The 17,189-nt window shown below is 32.0% G+C and overlaps 1 protein-coding gene across 4 annotated transcripts; it reads right to left on the bottom strand.

Moving 5' to 3' along the window:
* Positions 1–860: 860 nt before the first annotated feature.
* On the bottom strand, positions 861–10,571 carry LOC134276536 (chromogranin-A-like). Of its 4 annotated transcripts, none has more exons than XM_062758783.1 (9): positions 10,499–10,571; positions 9,993–10,115; positions 7,835–7,900; positions 6,775–6,855; positions 5,813–5,884; positions 5,279–5,377; positions 3,913–3,984; positions 3,202–3,273; positions 861–2,041 (listed from the first exon to the last, which is right to left on the bottom strand). In XM_062758783.1, exons 1-9 carry the CDS (start codon positions 10,536–10,538, stop codon positions 2,013–2,015), a joined length of 654 nt encoding a protein of 217 aa, XP_062614767.1. In that variant the 5' UTR covers positions 10,539–10,571; the 3' UTR covers positions 861–2,012. The 4 variants fall into 4 exon arrangements, with proteins under 4 accessions (XP_062614767.1, XP_062614766.1, XP_062614764.1 ...); XM_062758782.1 differs by having other exon boundaries at positions 5,279–5,380; XM_062758780.1 differs by having other exon boundaries at positions 5,279–5,383.
* Between the last annotated feature and the right edge of the window lie 6,618 nt (positions 10,572–17,189).

Raw genomic sequence — 17,189 nt, forward strand, 5'->3', positions numbered from 1 at the left:
CGCCTTCCCCCCGGGGGTCATGATTTGAACAAACTTGAATGATGAATCTACACTACCTGAGGATGCTTCCAATTGAGTTTCATGTTTCCTGGCCCAGTGGTTTTTAAAAAAAAGATCTTTAAAAATTCCATTAAATTTTCCCTAATTCATAATTATCTCCCTTTGAAGAGCGTGGCCCTTTGACCAAGGTTACTTTGGTGCAAGTTTGGTTGAAATTGGCTCAGTGGTTCTTGAGAAGAAGATGGATATGTGAAAACTTTACGACAACGACGACAACAACAACGACAACGGCAGACAACGGACAAATTTTGATCAGAAAAGCTGAATTGAGCCTTCGGCTCAGGTGAGCTAAAATTGAACGTAAAGAATCAATAAACTAGATAATAATATACACTGTTACACTTCATTAAGCTTTTGTAAAACTTATTATTAATCCCAAAGAAATATCCATTGAAATTTACAGCAACCAATGTATGTTTATTAGACACATGAGCAGGTGGATTTCAAAGAACAAAAATGATAAAATGGGCATCAAGGCAACCAGGACTTACAACAGCCAATGCACTGTTTGCAAAAATTTAACAAATATTTCTCTAACGATGTTTAATTGACTTTCAGACAAATAGACAATTTGATTGGCATCATTTCGGGTGTAGTGTTCACTATTTTAAATAAACAACTGATAGTAAAAAATGCTTAGTACTCAATGGTCACCTTATGTTTAGAGAAACAAGTGAAAACAACAGCGTGTAAGAATATCTAAACAATTAATCAAAAAAAAAATCAAAACTTATAGTCATTATCATTTGTCTGAACTTAAAACAGATAAAGATACTTGGATCATTGCTTTAAACCCTTAAAACAAAATTATAATAAGACGCATGTGACAAAACCAGCAAATTTAAATGTCTGAGAAGAGCAAAAAAGAGTGTTTAGATCGCAGCTGAGTACACTCATTCATTTATTCTTTAATGAAGGTTCTCAAAAACACACATTTTCTTTAAATACAGTATCATTACAATTTCACAAGGTTTGTCTTTTAATACAAACCTTTTTGATAGAATCAGAATACACTTTTTAAGAAGTACAAAATCATAGTAATGCTCCACAAAAAATGAACCCTTACAAGAAAAAAGCCTTATGATAAGAGTACATATACATCACATTTTAAGAAGAATAGAAGAGTTAAATTAACTTCGCTCTCGCTTAACTGAACTAAAATTTATCTACTTCAAAATTTTCATAAATCAGTACATAAAATGAAACTGACAAAACAGTCGATTGGTTTAAGAATCATGGAGACAAAAACCAGAAGATAGAAAAAATTTAGAACGTGCAAGCGTTTAAAAATGTCCCATTTTGTATTGTCTCTGTGTCTATTTACCACGTTTTACAAATATACCATCGTTTCTTTGAATGAAAATGCACACAAATAGGTTTAAGGATCATTGCGAGAAAACAAAGAGAAAGAAGAAATTAGAACGTGCACACGTTTAAAAATGTCCCATTCTTTGCAAAAAGGTCTGATCTCGCCAGTTTTTAAGTTATTTTTCAGCAAAACTAAACTCACTATATCCCTTTTCACAGGAACCAGATAAATAAAAAAAGATAACATTTCATGTGATATGTCAATAAAATTATTATTTTTTCATTTCTCAAGTAAACCCAGATTCCTACCGAATGCCTATTAAAAGCGCCCTCGTTCTTTGCATTTATTTTAATAATGCAGTGCATTTGGTCGGTAACAAGATCCCTAGAAATTGTTCAACTTCGATTGTTATATAAACCTATAAAGTAACTGTTATTAATGACAAAATTTAAATATTCAAAGCGAATCACATTGCAGGTTGTTTTGCACACACGTTTGTTGAACTAGATATGTTTTTACCAGATGGACATATATCTCATTGTTTATCTCTGGTAATTTTTTTCTAATCTAAATATTTCTAGTCTTAAATCTCCTTCAAAGCATTTCTGTTGTTGTTGTTTTTAAAAGAGAAGCCTTCAACACTTTACTTCTGTGAATTAACTTCTGTTAAGTCTGGAAAAAAAAGAAATAGATTTTACAAAATAAAACTTTTAATTACACTACATTATTTTTTTCCTTCCCTTTTTTTAAATAGAAATAGATATTCTTGATTGTGATATCAATGAAGAAAAATATATGGATCTATTGTGAATCTATTGTGTCATTAAACATTAACAAATAACTTTAGTAAAATAGTATTGCAAAAAATGTTCACTTCATTCATCTATGTCGGGTTAGTTCTTTTTATTACTTCTTCGAAACAAAACACTCATATCGTGCATTCGACCAGCAAAGAGACTGTTGGACTCTCGGTTTAAATTCACTTAATCTGTTGAAAGTCCAGAAGTAACCTGTCAGATCCTCATTTCTAATTTGTAATGGATGAATTGTCAACACATTGCGCTGTGGTAAGAGCGTCCTGGTTTTGCTTTTCTTGAGAAGAAGATTTTCAAAGAATTGTCCTATATATTTCTATGTAAAACATTGGTCGGCCATTGGGCTCCGCACTACCCCCGGAGGTCATGATTTAAACAAATTTGAATCTATACTACCTAAGGATGCTTCCATATAAATATGATTAATAAAGGCTTTAATATTCTTGAGAAGAAGATTTTTAAAGAATTTTCCTATACATTTCTATGTAAAACTTTGGTCGGCCATTGTGCCCCCCCCCCTACCCCTGGTTGTCATGATTTGAAGAAATTTGAATCTACACTTCCTGGGGATGTTTCCCCATAAATTTCCTCTTTCCTGGCGCAGTGGTTCTTGAGAAGAAGATTTGTTAAAGATACCACCAATTTTTTTTTAAATTCCCAATTATCTCCCCTTGAATGAAGGCATGGCCCTTCATTTGAACGAACTTGAATCCCCTTTATCCAAGGAATCTTTGTGGCAAGTTTAGTTGAAATTGGCCCAGCGGTTCTTGAGAAGAAGTCAAAAATGTGAAAAGTTTACAACAACAACGACAACGACGACGACAACGCCGCCAACGACGACAGACAACGGACAAATTGTGATTGGAAAAGCTCACTTGAGCCTTTGGCTCAGATGAGCTAAAAAGTTATATTTATTAAAAGTGTTTTTAAGGTGGTTTGTTTGATTATGAATAATGAAAAATGATATTTTGTCTGAAATTAATATGTTTAGTAATACTATATAAGGTGTCAACACACCTTCCTCCGGTTTGTTGAAATCTTCTTTTTTGGGTACATTGTCCCGCCTTTCCTCAATATCTGTTGCAAATCCTGTAATAGAGCAAGTGTAGTTTCATTTATATTGCGATGATACTTACAACAATGTATGTAAATAGCACCCTTAAGGTGTACTATAATGATTGGAATGTAGAAATGCACAAATTTGAATCTACGCTACCTGAGGATGCTTCCATATAAATATGATTAATTTTAACTTTAATATTCTTGAGAAAAAAGATTTAAAAAGTTATAAATTTCCTCTTTCCTGGCGTTGTGGTTCTTGAGAAGAAGATTTTTAAAAGATTCCACCAAATTTTCATTAATTCCCAATTATCTGCCCTTGAGAGAAGGGCATGACCCTTCATTTGAACGAGCTTGAATCCCTTTATCCAAAGAATCTTTGTGGCATGTTTGGTTGAAATTGGCCCAGCAGTTCTTGAGAAGAAGTCGAAAATGTGAAAAGTTTACAACAACGACGACAATGACGCCGTCAACGACGACGACAACGCCGCCAACGACGACAAACAACGGACAAATTGTTATTAGAAAAGCTCACTTGAGCCTTTAGCTCAGGTGAGCTAAAAGTTTTATTTATTAAATGTATTTTAAAGGTGTTTTGTTTGATTATAAATAAGAAAAAATGCAATTTTGTCTGAAATTAATATGTTTAGTATAAATGTGTCAACAAACCTTCCTCCGGTTTGTTGAAATCTTGTTTTGTGGGTACATTGTACCGCTTTTCCTCATTACCGTATGCAAATCCTGTAATAGAGCAAGTGTACTTTCATTTATATTAGGATGATACTTACAACAATGTATGTCAATAGCAACCTTAATGTTAATAATGAGTGGATTATAGAAATGCACAAATATTAACTGTTAAACTAAATTTTCGTTTTGTAGCTGACATACTATAACACGATATCTATAACATATGGAGTCGACTAATTTCTATTTATCAAGGATAGGCGGAGTTGAAAGTCCCTTCAAGTTCTTTCTTGTAAGTATATATAAGTAATAGCTTTACATTCAATAAAATTACAGTTAAACACAATTTCTTAAATTGTACCTATTAAGAAGTCCGTTTTATTAATATACGTAAATCACAGCAAGTTTTTCGATTCGATTGTGTGACCTTTCTACATAATTCAGGAATGAGGCTTATTTGAACTTATGTTCTACGATCTATCATAACTAGGGGCAGTTCAGGCTTGACAAACTGCGAAGCGGTTTATAAAAACAGATTAAATTTTTCCCAGTGAATCTTGAGAAGAAGATAAAAATGTGAAAAATTTACGACGACAATCACGCCCACAACAACGACTGCAACGACGACAGACATTGGACAAATTTTGATCAGAAAAGCTCACTTTAGCCTTCGGTTCAGGTGAGCTACAAATGAAATTTAAACAAGACTGTTAAAAAACTCGTGCTGACTTATTGATTGTATTTATCATTTGCGTGCCTTGCCCAGCATTACATTCAGCAAGAGCGAGATTTCACTTCATTCATCTATGTCGGGTTGGTATCATTTATTAATTATCTAATAAAATATACATCTACCACACTTTTTGTTACTTCTTCGAAACAAAACACTCATGTCGTACATTCGAACAGCAATGAGACTGCTGGACTCTCGGTTTAAATTGACTTATAATTTGTAATGGATGAATTGTCAACACATTGCGCAGTGGTAAAGCGTCTGCTCCAGATTTATTATAATTTATATACTGTAGATTGGCAAATAATCACGATGGTTTTAATTTCGCTATGTTCGCGATTTATCATTTTCCGCGGTATTAAATCCATCGTTAATGTCATTATTAGTTTTGAGAAACGTTTAAATGCTTGAATTAGTTTCTTGCATCGTGAAATTAAAACTATCATTAACGATTGGTACTTTTTGAGATATCGTGAAATGTTAACACAGTGGAGTTAAAACGATTTACAGTATTAAACTACAATATTAAAATTTTCTATAGTATCCGTAAAGAGGGATACAAAAACTGTGTCTTTTCACATATTAAAACCACAAAATAATATGAAAGCAGTTCACCTTCTCTATGTGGGCTTGGGTGCGGTTGATTATTCCCGGATGTAGAGTTTGTAATTGCTAGCTTCTTTTCTTCTTTTTCCGCTTCTTTTTCTGCTTCTTCTTCTTCTAGAATAAAAAAAATATTTAAAAAAAAATGAATAAACATCTTTTAATCTCCAGACAGTTACATGTAATAAATATGGGGTCTTATTCAGAGTAAATGTTTAGGTCTTTCTGTTCATTTTTTTGTCCTCAGGCGACAATAGATTCTCTATCGAAAATATGAAATAACTATTTTAAGTAAATTTGAGATAATCCATGAAATAGATTTGTTTGAAAAATAAATTTGTTATCATCTCGCAACAGAGTAAATTGCCAGAATTTTAATTTGAAGTGATCATTTTTCGATTTATTTCACATCCTTCTTTATAACCATAGTATTTAAAAGTTATATTTATTAAATGAATTTTCAAGGTAGTTTGTTTGATTATAAATGATAAAAAATGATTTTTTTTTCTAAAATTAATATGTTTAGCATATATGGTGTCAACAAACCTTCATCCGGTTTGTTGAAATCTTCAGATGAGGATACATTTTGTCGTTTTTCCTCAGCACCGTGTGCAAATCCTGCAATAGAGCAAGTGTAGTGTAATTTATATTGCGACGAAACTTGCAATAATGTATATAAATAGCACCCTTAAGGTGTAATATAATGAACGGACTTTAGAAATGCACAAATATCTACCTGTTAAACTAAATTAACTTTTCGTAGCTGGTATACTAAAACACGATATCTATAACATATGGAGTCGACTGCTTTCTATTTATTAAGGATAGGCAGAGTTGAAAGTCCCTTCAAATTCTTTCTTATTTGTAAATTCAAGTAATTATAGCTTTACATTCAATAAAATCACAGTTAAACACAAAACTCCACAATTAAAAGAACTTCCCTCATTTATTTAAATAAAAGAAACCTAAGAATAACGAGGATTTCTTCCGCTGAAGACCAAAGGCCATAATTACTAAAAATAAAGAAGAAAACAAAATATAATCGGAATAAGGTTCTTGGAAAAGATTGGACGATGCAGTCTTTTTCTGCTTGATAAATATAGTGTAGCTGAGACCAGTGGTTTTTGCTTTACTTTCTTGCATTTTACTTTAAAAACAAGTCCGTCCTGTTTATGTATACGTAAATCATAGCAAGTTTTTCAATCCAATTGTTTGACTTTTCTGCATAATGAAAGAATAAAATCTATATGTGTTCTCCATTAATGGAAGACACTATATACCAATCTGATTTAAAGACACATTATATAATTACTTATTTACATATAATTATATACTTACATATGCGCACTAAGCTCTATATTAAACGTATGTTAAACATTACTTTTTTTATTATTTAGATAATTAAAAGAAATAAGATCCGAATAAACAAGTTTGAAATAAAAGTACATTTTCAAAATATATTTTCAAGAAATAAACACATATTACATATCAATTTGTGAATTTTTAACCTCTTGAATTGTTCTCTACTGTCTGCCCCACACAGCCAAGAATATTGCTGTCTGCAGCTTTCTCTCCCTCGATTCTCCTACCTGTAAATTAAATATTGATAGGAAATAAGGTAAAAATTTGATCATTTGATTCTTTCCTAACTATCCTATACATAAACATACTATTTTATTATGTAGTATTTTCTTCGGTCGTGGTTTTTTTTCGCACAGCAGTGATTAACCAAAGATATAGAAATAAGACAGTAACTGTTGCTAAAATTATCATTATATAAATACTATAAATAATACATAAAAATTACGATTGGCTTAGATTATTAATGCTGTCCTGTTTCCATTAATTTTTGTTCGTTGATTAACGTCCCTCTCGATAATCTTTCACTCATATGGAGACATCACTACGGTGCGGGATGCAAAGTTATACTTTTTGTGGCATTATACTTATGAAGCTTTTACTTATATCTACTAATAAACGCACTATCTTATTTCCCATCATCCGATGTATCAAATATATGAAAGGGAATTACCGCTAAAATTCTATGTACATGTACCTTGCTTTTATTCCTATTCTGCCAACCTCTTTATTTTATGCTATTTTTGTAACTATATGTCGCTTTACTGTTTTCAAATTCATTTTTATTGCATTCACTTTTATCATTCTTCAATGTGTCGTTATTTCTATGTTGCTTTATTCTTGTAAATTCGTTCTTCTTTCTTTAAAATTGGTACAGTTTCTTATTTTTTTTATTTTCTCTATTACAAACGTGAATTCATTCAGTCAAGCAAACAATGAAGCATATTCAATCAAGATGAATGCAAGTAGTACGAATTTAACGCTAGGCCTCAGCGTGTTGGTAAAATTAGATAGACAAACCCGGGCCGTTGTTTTAACAGATTTTTTAATTTCTATAAATTTTGTATTAATCAAAGAAAGTGTATTTTAAAAAATGCAATTAACAAAAAATAATAGTAAGGTGTACATGTATGTACAGGAATACAATACTTTGTAGTTTGACTTCAAATTAAGATTATTTGTAAACAAGAAAAAGGTACATGTACTTACCATTTAAGGTTGTTTCTTTTGATTGTCCAGGAAAAACTTCAGCATTTCTAGCGGCTTCATTTTTTTCTACAGGATTTTAAGACTTGTTTATGAATCATGAGTATGAAAATTCAATTACGTACATAAGTGAAAAATAAAGTATTTCATCTAATTTATAGAATGCTATCAATGATTAAAGAAAATTAAAAATAATGGTTTTCTTTCTTCTTTTTATTTTGTTTATGCAAGACCAATTTAAATAAGACTTCCGACGAGCTGTTTCTCCACTGGTTTGCATTTTTAACAAATGAAGAGAAATATAGAACATGGAAAAGTGTGATAATTTTCCGTGCTTGATTCATTGTCTGGAGATTAAATTTTATTAATTTGATGTGTTCTACGGTAAAACCGTTAGGGCGAGCGCAGAGTTAATTGTAATTAATAACTCACGACTTTAAACACCTCTCAAATTATTTTTTATTGGTTTTGCTTAATACGTTACTTTTCTACAGATAATTTGCCTTTCAACATAATTATACAATATATCTTTGCATTTTAAATGTGTACTCTTCAACCTATTTCAAAGATTAACCCCTCTAACAGTTATTGCCTCCTGTGCAAAACAAAACTTGTATTGCTTCCCCTTGGAAACCGTAAACCACAGAGACACAAATCTTCACTTAGCTGAAAATTCAATCTATTCAGTAAGAAAGAATCTAATGACACCCCATATGATTCATTGTCCTAGTTCTAAAGTCTTAAGGTTGTACTACCTATCAATCCCATTACCTTTCGAAACAAGTCCCGTAGAAGCATGCGACCAATTGCACAATGCCCATTGACCTTTAATGTTTGGTAAAGGTCAAGGTCATTTAATTTTTTCTAAATTTATCTTTTAAATCATTAATATTTAAAGTTATAACCCCTTTTACTCTAAACCTTGTTATCGCCACTCCTCCGAAATGGTAAATCTTAGTGGTACAGAACCATTACCAATGTCTTATTCTAACTAAGTACATGTGCTTTCTTAAATGTTGACCTTGAAATTTAAGTCAAAATCAACGATCAAGGTCATTGGAAAAGTATATTAATTGTCAATATATGATATATATTTAAATGGCTTAGACCTAGATTTTTTTTTACCTTTGACCTTGTCTCTTTTCAAGAAAAAAAAAGAAATATTCAGTATATTTTTCTTGAGTCAGCTTAAAGTTCTGAATTCAAGATTACAACAACTGAAAGTTTAAAGAGTCTTGTTTAATGAATTTACTTTTGACTCCTTGACCCAAAAGTCACAATCAAACTTAATTCGTGGAGGTTTTTACAACTCTCACTTTTACAAATGCTTAGAATAAATAAGTACCCCCTTGTAATCAAAAATTCAATAGCAACGTAATAAAAATCCGACAACACCTTAGATCGACATTAAATTTTAGGGAACTGCAAAATAGACCTCAAAAATGTTTCATGAAAGTTATGGTGAGACCTTAAAGAATACATAAATTATGATTTGTTGGGCAAAACTTACAAATTCTATCGTGTTTGAAATTGACGTGTAGATGAACAATGATAAGACATAAACCTTGCCAAACCTTTTTTTCTTCAGATATTGTTTATAACATTTAGTCCAACTGATATGAAATAATATTTTAATACCAAGTAGTCTTCTTTTATTTAACCTTTGAAATTGAATTTAATTCACATATATGTTAATTTAAATATTTCAATATCATTTCGGTAAGAAATTTTAAAATCCAAACATGATTTTTCTGGGGGGTTTTTCTCTCCATTTTTACAAACTGCGTTGCGTCCCCTGCTTATGTTTCTCAAAACCCCTAATCTTTTTTTTATCTACATCCATTTAAAAAATCAATCAACTCAAATCATATCTCTTCAAGCACCTCTTAATATGCACAGATCATGTTATCTATCCTCTTAAGTTAGGGAGACACGTATTCAGACGGAATTTAACATCATCACTGTATCATACAATAATAAAATGTGCAAAGGGTGAGGCACAACCCCCAAAAGGAAAATAGTAAAACTACATTTAAAATTTTATCTCAGAATAATATGGATGCCCCTTCACCATTAACCCTCCTAAGCCTTCCTTGGGCTTGGAAAGGCATCTGTAATTAAGATAAAGGAGTTTATTTCAGAATCAACAAACAAATGGTACCAAATATCTCCCGGCCTTGTTGGACACGCTGTTTGTCTGCAAGTCCCCTACGTTCCTTTTCTCGTTCCTTTTTTGCTTCCTCGTGATCATTTTTTGCCTTCTTGTTTGTTTTTGTTCTTTTTTCTGGAAATATGAATGTATGATTTTAAAATCAATATTTTTCCAACAAAGATACTTATTCCAATTTTTCCATTATCAATACACGGGTTGAGACATTTTCCAAATTCCAAACCGCGATGTAAGGACCTATCCTTATACTGGTATCAAATGATAAACGCACTGATCACTATCTTTTTTCCCCTCATCGGATGTAACAATTATGCATACTTATTTTTAGTTGATTGCAAGTAAATTTTGTAATCATAATGATATAAGAAACTTGTATCCTAAATGATGCAATTTACAACAATAATAGTAAAACTATGTACAATGTATTTAAAGGAATGCAATTGTTTGTAGTTCTATTTTATATTTAGATCACCTGCAGACAAAAACAGGGAATTTACCATTTAAGGCTGTTTCTGGAGACACTTCAACATTTCCCATTGGTTCTTTACTTTGATTTTTTGCTGCAGTCTTGTTTTCTACAGAATAAAGACTAAACTATGTATTATGTCTATGAAAATTGATTTACATATTATAAGTGAGAAAATAAGAAAATAATCCAAATTAAACGACAAGCTGTTAATTAACCGGTATGCACTTTTAACAAAGGAGAGATATCTAGCACATTGACCTTCAATCTGATTAAAATCAGCTGTTCTGATACGCTACCGCTTACGTAAGCGGTAGCGTATAAGAACAGCTGATTTTAATCAGATTGATTGACCTTTGATAAATTTCCATGTTTCTATTCATTTTCTGGAGGTTATATCTTATCAATTAAATATGTTCGATGATAAAATTGTTAGGGCAAGGGGAGTGTTATTTGTAAGAACTTATACATTATACTACTCTCAAATGTCTTTTTTTCATTTTGCCTTATACTTTACTTTTTTGTGATCTTTGTCTTTCAACTTATACAATATATCTTTGCATCTTTAATATGTACTCCTAAAACTTATTTAAAGATTTTATTCCTGTCCCTTAAAATTAACCCGTTTAACAATTTTTGTGCAAAAGAACCCTTGCGTTGCTAATCTCCTTGCAAACAGTAATTCATAGAAACACTTATTCTTCAATAATGTCTTCTGAGTTTTTAAATACAATTTCAATTTATTAAGTACGAAAGGATCTAAAAACCCTTATATTATTTTCGCCCTTTAAAGTCTTTGCACTTTCTATTGATCCGTACAATTGTAAAAATAAGTGTCATAGAAGCATGCAACCAATTACACAGTGAATATTGGCCTTTAACGTTCAAGGTCATTTCATTTCCTTAACTTTTAAACCATACATGGATTCTTTTGATTTAAAAAAATGAGGTTAAAATATTAGAATTAAAAAGAAAATTAAAGAAGAGAGAAAACCTCTAATTCATCGACTAGTTATTACGTTTTAGGCCCTTCTATCTTTCTGTAGAAAGACCTCTTGAAAAAATTCTGTTAATAATAAGTTCATTATACTTCTAACGCGTGGAAAGACCTATTGATATTATATATATACTGAAACGCAAAATACACGCAACATAACATTTTAGGGGAAAATAGTGATATATAGTATAAAATTTTGTATTTCAAATTTCTATCTTTTGTATATCGTATTTTGTATCTTCAATTTTCTAATTATCGGTAATTTTACGGTTGAACGATTTTCTTACTATTTCTGGAAGCTAAGTATGAGTCTGTTTAACAGAAATAAAAAAAAAATGCAAGTTTCACAAAACATTGGGCAATATCAGTAAGTTTTAAAGGTTTGTAACTGTTCATTATGAGTAATGTAGAAATATTTTTAGAAAAATAAATTTTCCTTTGTTTCTCGTACATTGTAACAATGCTAATGCTGCCTGAAAATGACATAAGTTCGTATCTCCATTGCCTTAACTGAGAAGTCTCAAAATAAAGGTGACTGAGAGTTACTGATGCACAAATACTTTACATTACGCATCAGCGGGCTCTAATGTATCATTTGCATTCATGACAGTCCGTGGACCGGAAGTTCAAGTGTTTCTACAATGCGTTAGATTACAAAAAATTCTACCTTATCAACTGAAAAACTGCAATTTAAAAATAGCAAAGAATATTTCTTTTGCTCAGATTTCTATATTGATGAACCAATTGCATCGTAGAAAATAAGCTGCAATTGTTGTGTTGGGAAGCCTTGCACATTTCACATTTTTCCACCTCACCCATAGATGCTGTATCAAAATTTGTTTGAAATTGGTTCAGTGGTTTCAGAGAAGCTCAAAACACACAACACACGACGCATGACGGACGACGACGGGCGAAAACGGGTAGCAATAGGTCACCTGAGTCACTCAGGTTTCATATTTTAAAAATTCAAATATTTGTAGATCACTGCTAATTGCGTTTTTTTTGCGTTTCAGTATACAAAGACACTTATTCCAATTTTTCTATTATAAATAGCCCCGTGGGGATCAGGGTTAGTACCCCTTGCTTGTCGTAAAAGGCGACTAAATGAGACCGTATAAACCGAGGTCCCGTGTCACAGCAGGTGTCGCACGCTAAAGATCCCTCCCTGCTCAAAGACCGTAAGTGCCGAGCATAGGCCTAAATTTGCAGCCCTTCACCGGCAATGGTGACGTCTCCATTTCAGTGAAATATTCTATAGCGGGACGTTAAACAGTATACAATCAATCAATTCATTATAAATACATTGGTTGAGACATTTGAAGAAAAGCAAGGAAACAAGGCAGTTTGTACTTAGATAATTCTTTAATAAATGAACATTTCTGTCCTTAAATTAAAATAAAAAATAAATTTTAATCTAAGCTTGCAATTGTGTAATACTATCCAATCCGCGCTAATCAATGTAAAATGTCAATAATGTCCAATTGAGCCATTTTCCTGTTTTGAATACGTTTCTTCCAATATATCCACAAGACATTGAAGGAAGTGTACAGCTGTTTACATATTCACATGCTTAATTACTCACAAAACGTCGAGAAGTAAGTCTTTTCTTTTCGTTTAACAGATATAAGAATGACTTTCTTAAGGTATAGGATGTACAGTAAAACTCGGTTATAGCTAAGTCCTTGGGACCTGTGAATTTGATTCGCTATATCCGTAATTCCTTATATCCGTATATCGAATTCGCAATACTGTATACCGGGAAATATTCGCCCCCTTGTTATTTTCGCTCCTCTTGCATCATCTCCACTTTATAAAAAGATAGCATTAAGATTGAAATGACGCAGCTATTTGAAGGCTTCCAAAGCTTTAAAATGCGTTTAAATTATTATATTGCATTGCAAAGTCATTTTTCTTAATTTGTTATTTTTATATAGAAGCTTACCTTTGCTCTATATTAACATATTAAAGTGATATTTTATTAATCTGTTTATTATATGACGATCTTTTTTTTAGTGTTTCATATAAATCACTTCGACACATAACTCTATATCAAATCTTTTAAACATTTTGCCATATAAATCAAATCATCGTACATGTATTGTTGTAATCCGGAAATGTGCTTGGGAAAAGTCAAAGTGTTACTCGGGAAGAAAATATTTCAAAAGAAGATCAAATTACGACACATTTGATTGATTGATCGTTTTCTGTTTAACGCCACTCTCGAGATTTTTTCACTCATATAGAGACACCACAATTTACCGGTGCATAGGTAAAGATTTTGACCTATACTTGGCACTCAAGGTCATGGAACAGGGAGAAATCTTTTTCATACCGGCACCTCCTGCAACATGAGACCTCGGTCTCATCCGAAGGACTGGTCACCACGTCCAACAGTGGGATTCGAACTCGCGACGTAAGGATCAGCTCCATACTCCCCGACTCAAAAGCAGACGCTCTAACCACTGCCCAACGCGGGCGACCAACACATTTGACGGGTTTTCCACTCAATAGCGTAATCTTTATTAAAATAAAGCCATTACATATTTCCAAAAGCATTCATATTCATATTGTATTAACGCAAGCGAAAGGGAAACTAGAGGTACTGTGAGCGATAAGCTCACTAATGATACCCCCGCCTCCCATTTGGTTATAACTGGTGAGAAAGTCCATGTTTTCATGTGGCCGGGAGCCCCAAAATATGTGTCGGATCAAATAGTAAAATAGGAGGTGCACAATGGCATTATGTAAAAAAGATTCTGTGAAAGTTGCATCAAATTTCATTATATTATGTATTCCTATTTCATTTACATTATATATTTCATTTATTTCATTTCATTCGTGAGTGGTATGAGAGGAGTTGCGGATAAGAGATGGATACACCAAAGCGTAACAGACGGACGGACGGACGATTGTTTTTTGTTACAGTAGCTTCATTGGGAAAATGAATGTACACACACTGAGTTGGTAAAGGGACCCCCAGGAGAGGGACTGGTGAATTTTCTGTTTCAGATATTTCTTTCATATCATCATGTAAGTCAGGGACGGATAACTTCTTCTTTTTTTTTATCCGAAAAAAAGTTTGACGAGCCAAAGAAAAAAGGTAAACTCTATTTCAGGTGGGGTTAGTTCAAAATATATTTTATTCATTGAATTGGATTGAACAGCAGACTTAGATGCCTAGGATCGTTCTCTCAATAGGTCAAGGTACTATTACAAGTACATGTAATTGATGTAAACATTGAAAAAAATGTATGATGAGTAGATTATCAATTGTTACATAATTAGAATGAATTCAGAGAGAGAGATTTAGAATGAATTCAGAGAGAGAGAGAGAAAAAAAAGAGATATCATAGAGTAAAACAAATAAAAATAAAAAGAATAATTTAACAAATCGAATAGAGAAATAATAATTATATGAATAAAAACAAAAAAAAATTGGGTGGGGGGAAGGGATAGAAGCACCAGCCAAGGACAAATTATTTATTTTCTTGCTGGTGGAGGATCGATTTTTTTTTTTCGAGAACGGCCAATTTATTTCGAATATTTGCAATAAGTGCACTGCATGTGTAGATAGATTTACGCTTTACATTCTGCCGTTCGGTATTAACTATACTGAACATACAAAACTAATTAAAATATAACTAAATTGAACTTCAATCGATAAAATTTGAACGTCTCCCCCGGCCTTCCCTCTTCACCATTTCTCTCGAATGCCTGGAGAGGGGGCTCTATTTTTGAGCAGTTTTTTGTACTAAGTTGCAACAATATCAAAATTGCTTGGATTGATACGCGTTACCAATAAATGCAATTATCAAAGTCTTATGCAATACTTGAATTTTATACATGTACGCAAATATGAAGAAGATAAAGTTTGCGATAGAATGTAATAATCGACCAATTTAAATATTCGTAATGGACTGAAAAAAATCATAAAATGCTTTCATTGATTAATTCAAGTTTTAAAGACATTTAACTATGCTGGTAATATTCAAGAAAACGACATCGGGACTGTTTAGTCCACCTTTTTTACCCAACAAACAAGCTGTATGTTGCAGCTGACCGACTTTAGCGTGGGAGAAACGCGAATCTTGTCTACTTCCTTTGATTTGGTGACAATGTGACGTAGCTTTTAAACCTCTCGACAAGCAAGGCGTTAGCACGTCACAAACAGCGCAATCCGTTAGCCTTTTTGCATTTAGCAATAATGAATGCATACTTTGGGACTTTCAAACTGTACGTTCGTTCCAAAATGATTTGGGTTTTTTTTTTGAGAAAATTATGAAATTGTTTAATTGAAGCGATCAATATTTTATTTTGGCAAAATCCCAAGATTGTGCTTTCGATTTAAAGCAATTCGTTTATTGCAGGAATAGTTACAGTTTTCTTCAGATCAAAATATATACATCTTTAAAACACCCAAATGACAACACTGGTGGTTATTTTGTACAAAAATACAAGACTATTGACTATTTTGTTTCTAAGCAAATATTGCGTCATAAAAAGTTGATGTGCTAGTGTAAAAGGAAGATTTCACTTTTTTCAAAAGAAGGTATTGAGTTGATAGATTTTGTATAGATATTTTCAGGGACAGAATGACCTATGTGCTTAATTAATATGTCACAAATACTGTATATGGCATCACTGGGGATTTTGCCGAGGAGACATCATCTGTTTCTGAACATAACCTCCCCTTTTCGTTTCAATACGGCACAGTTAGAGAAGAATTCTACCCGGTATAGTCAATAAAAGCCTTTTAATAAAGTGTCCTGTCAAAACGGATTTTAATAAAACAAACTTTATAGCAGTTGTCCTAGCACAAAGCTAATGGTATGTTCTGTGGTATTTACGCTTATATATGTTGTAAATTTGGCATTTACCTCCCTCTAGTAAATTCAAATTTTTACAACATGTTAAGACTAAAGTAAAATTAAAAAAATTATTTATTCAAGAAGGGGATGATTTTGTCGCCGAACCTCTTCTTGTGATTGAACTGGGTTTTGATTCCTGTTGTTGGTAAAAATTTGATATTAACACCTGTTTTGTTGCTCCATTAGAAATCAAAAAGATAGGGAAGAAGTGAGATATGAATTTGAAAAAGTCTTATCACAGGTAATTATTAAAGTCTTTTGGTAAATATTACGGCATTCATTCACATAGCTATTTTAGATGTCTTTATTGAACCATTTGATAAGCAAAAAAAAGCATTTTACAGAGTTTTTTACTTGTTCACATATGGATCTATTTTTCAATATTAGTGATAAGAATTAAATTAGAAAAAAAATTCTTAACATATCCCGTAGTTTTATCCAAAATAAAAAAAAAAAACTTATAATTTTGGACAAAGTGCAAAATACATGTAGTTAACCCTGATGGTTCTTTCTTTTTTTTTTGTTGCACGCCACAGTTATGTGATGCATATATAGTATAGGTAGTTTATACAGTCGTTTCCGATGAAAAAAAACTCCCTGTGGTGTCATTCCTTTAGTCTTGCTGTCTTAAATAAACCTTTGACAGTCCAATATTTGTGGAAAGTCTTGTATAAATCGTAATGACAAACTTTTTCACTTCTGACATTTATACAACTGGACTGTAACTGACCAAAAGGAATAAAAACTATGATTTTTTTAGCAAATAGCAGAGAAAATGGATATTATATGTACAATGATGATTTAAATTCTTATAATGAAGAATTAAAAAATAAAAAGGAATAAACTTAAACCGAACC

This window comes from Saccostrea cucullata, unplaced genomic scaffold (genome assembly GCF_032062105.1).
Source record: "Saccostrea cucullata isolate Sc308-1 unplaced genomic scaffold, CSIRO_AGI_Scuc_v1 ctg6684, whole genome shotgun sequence".
In the NCBI taxonomy this organism is placed as follows: Eukaryota; Metazoa; Mollusca; class Bivalvia; order Ostreida; family Ostreidae; genus Saccostrea; species Saccostrea cuccullata.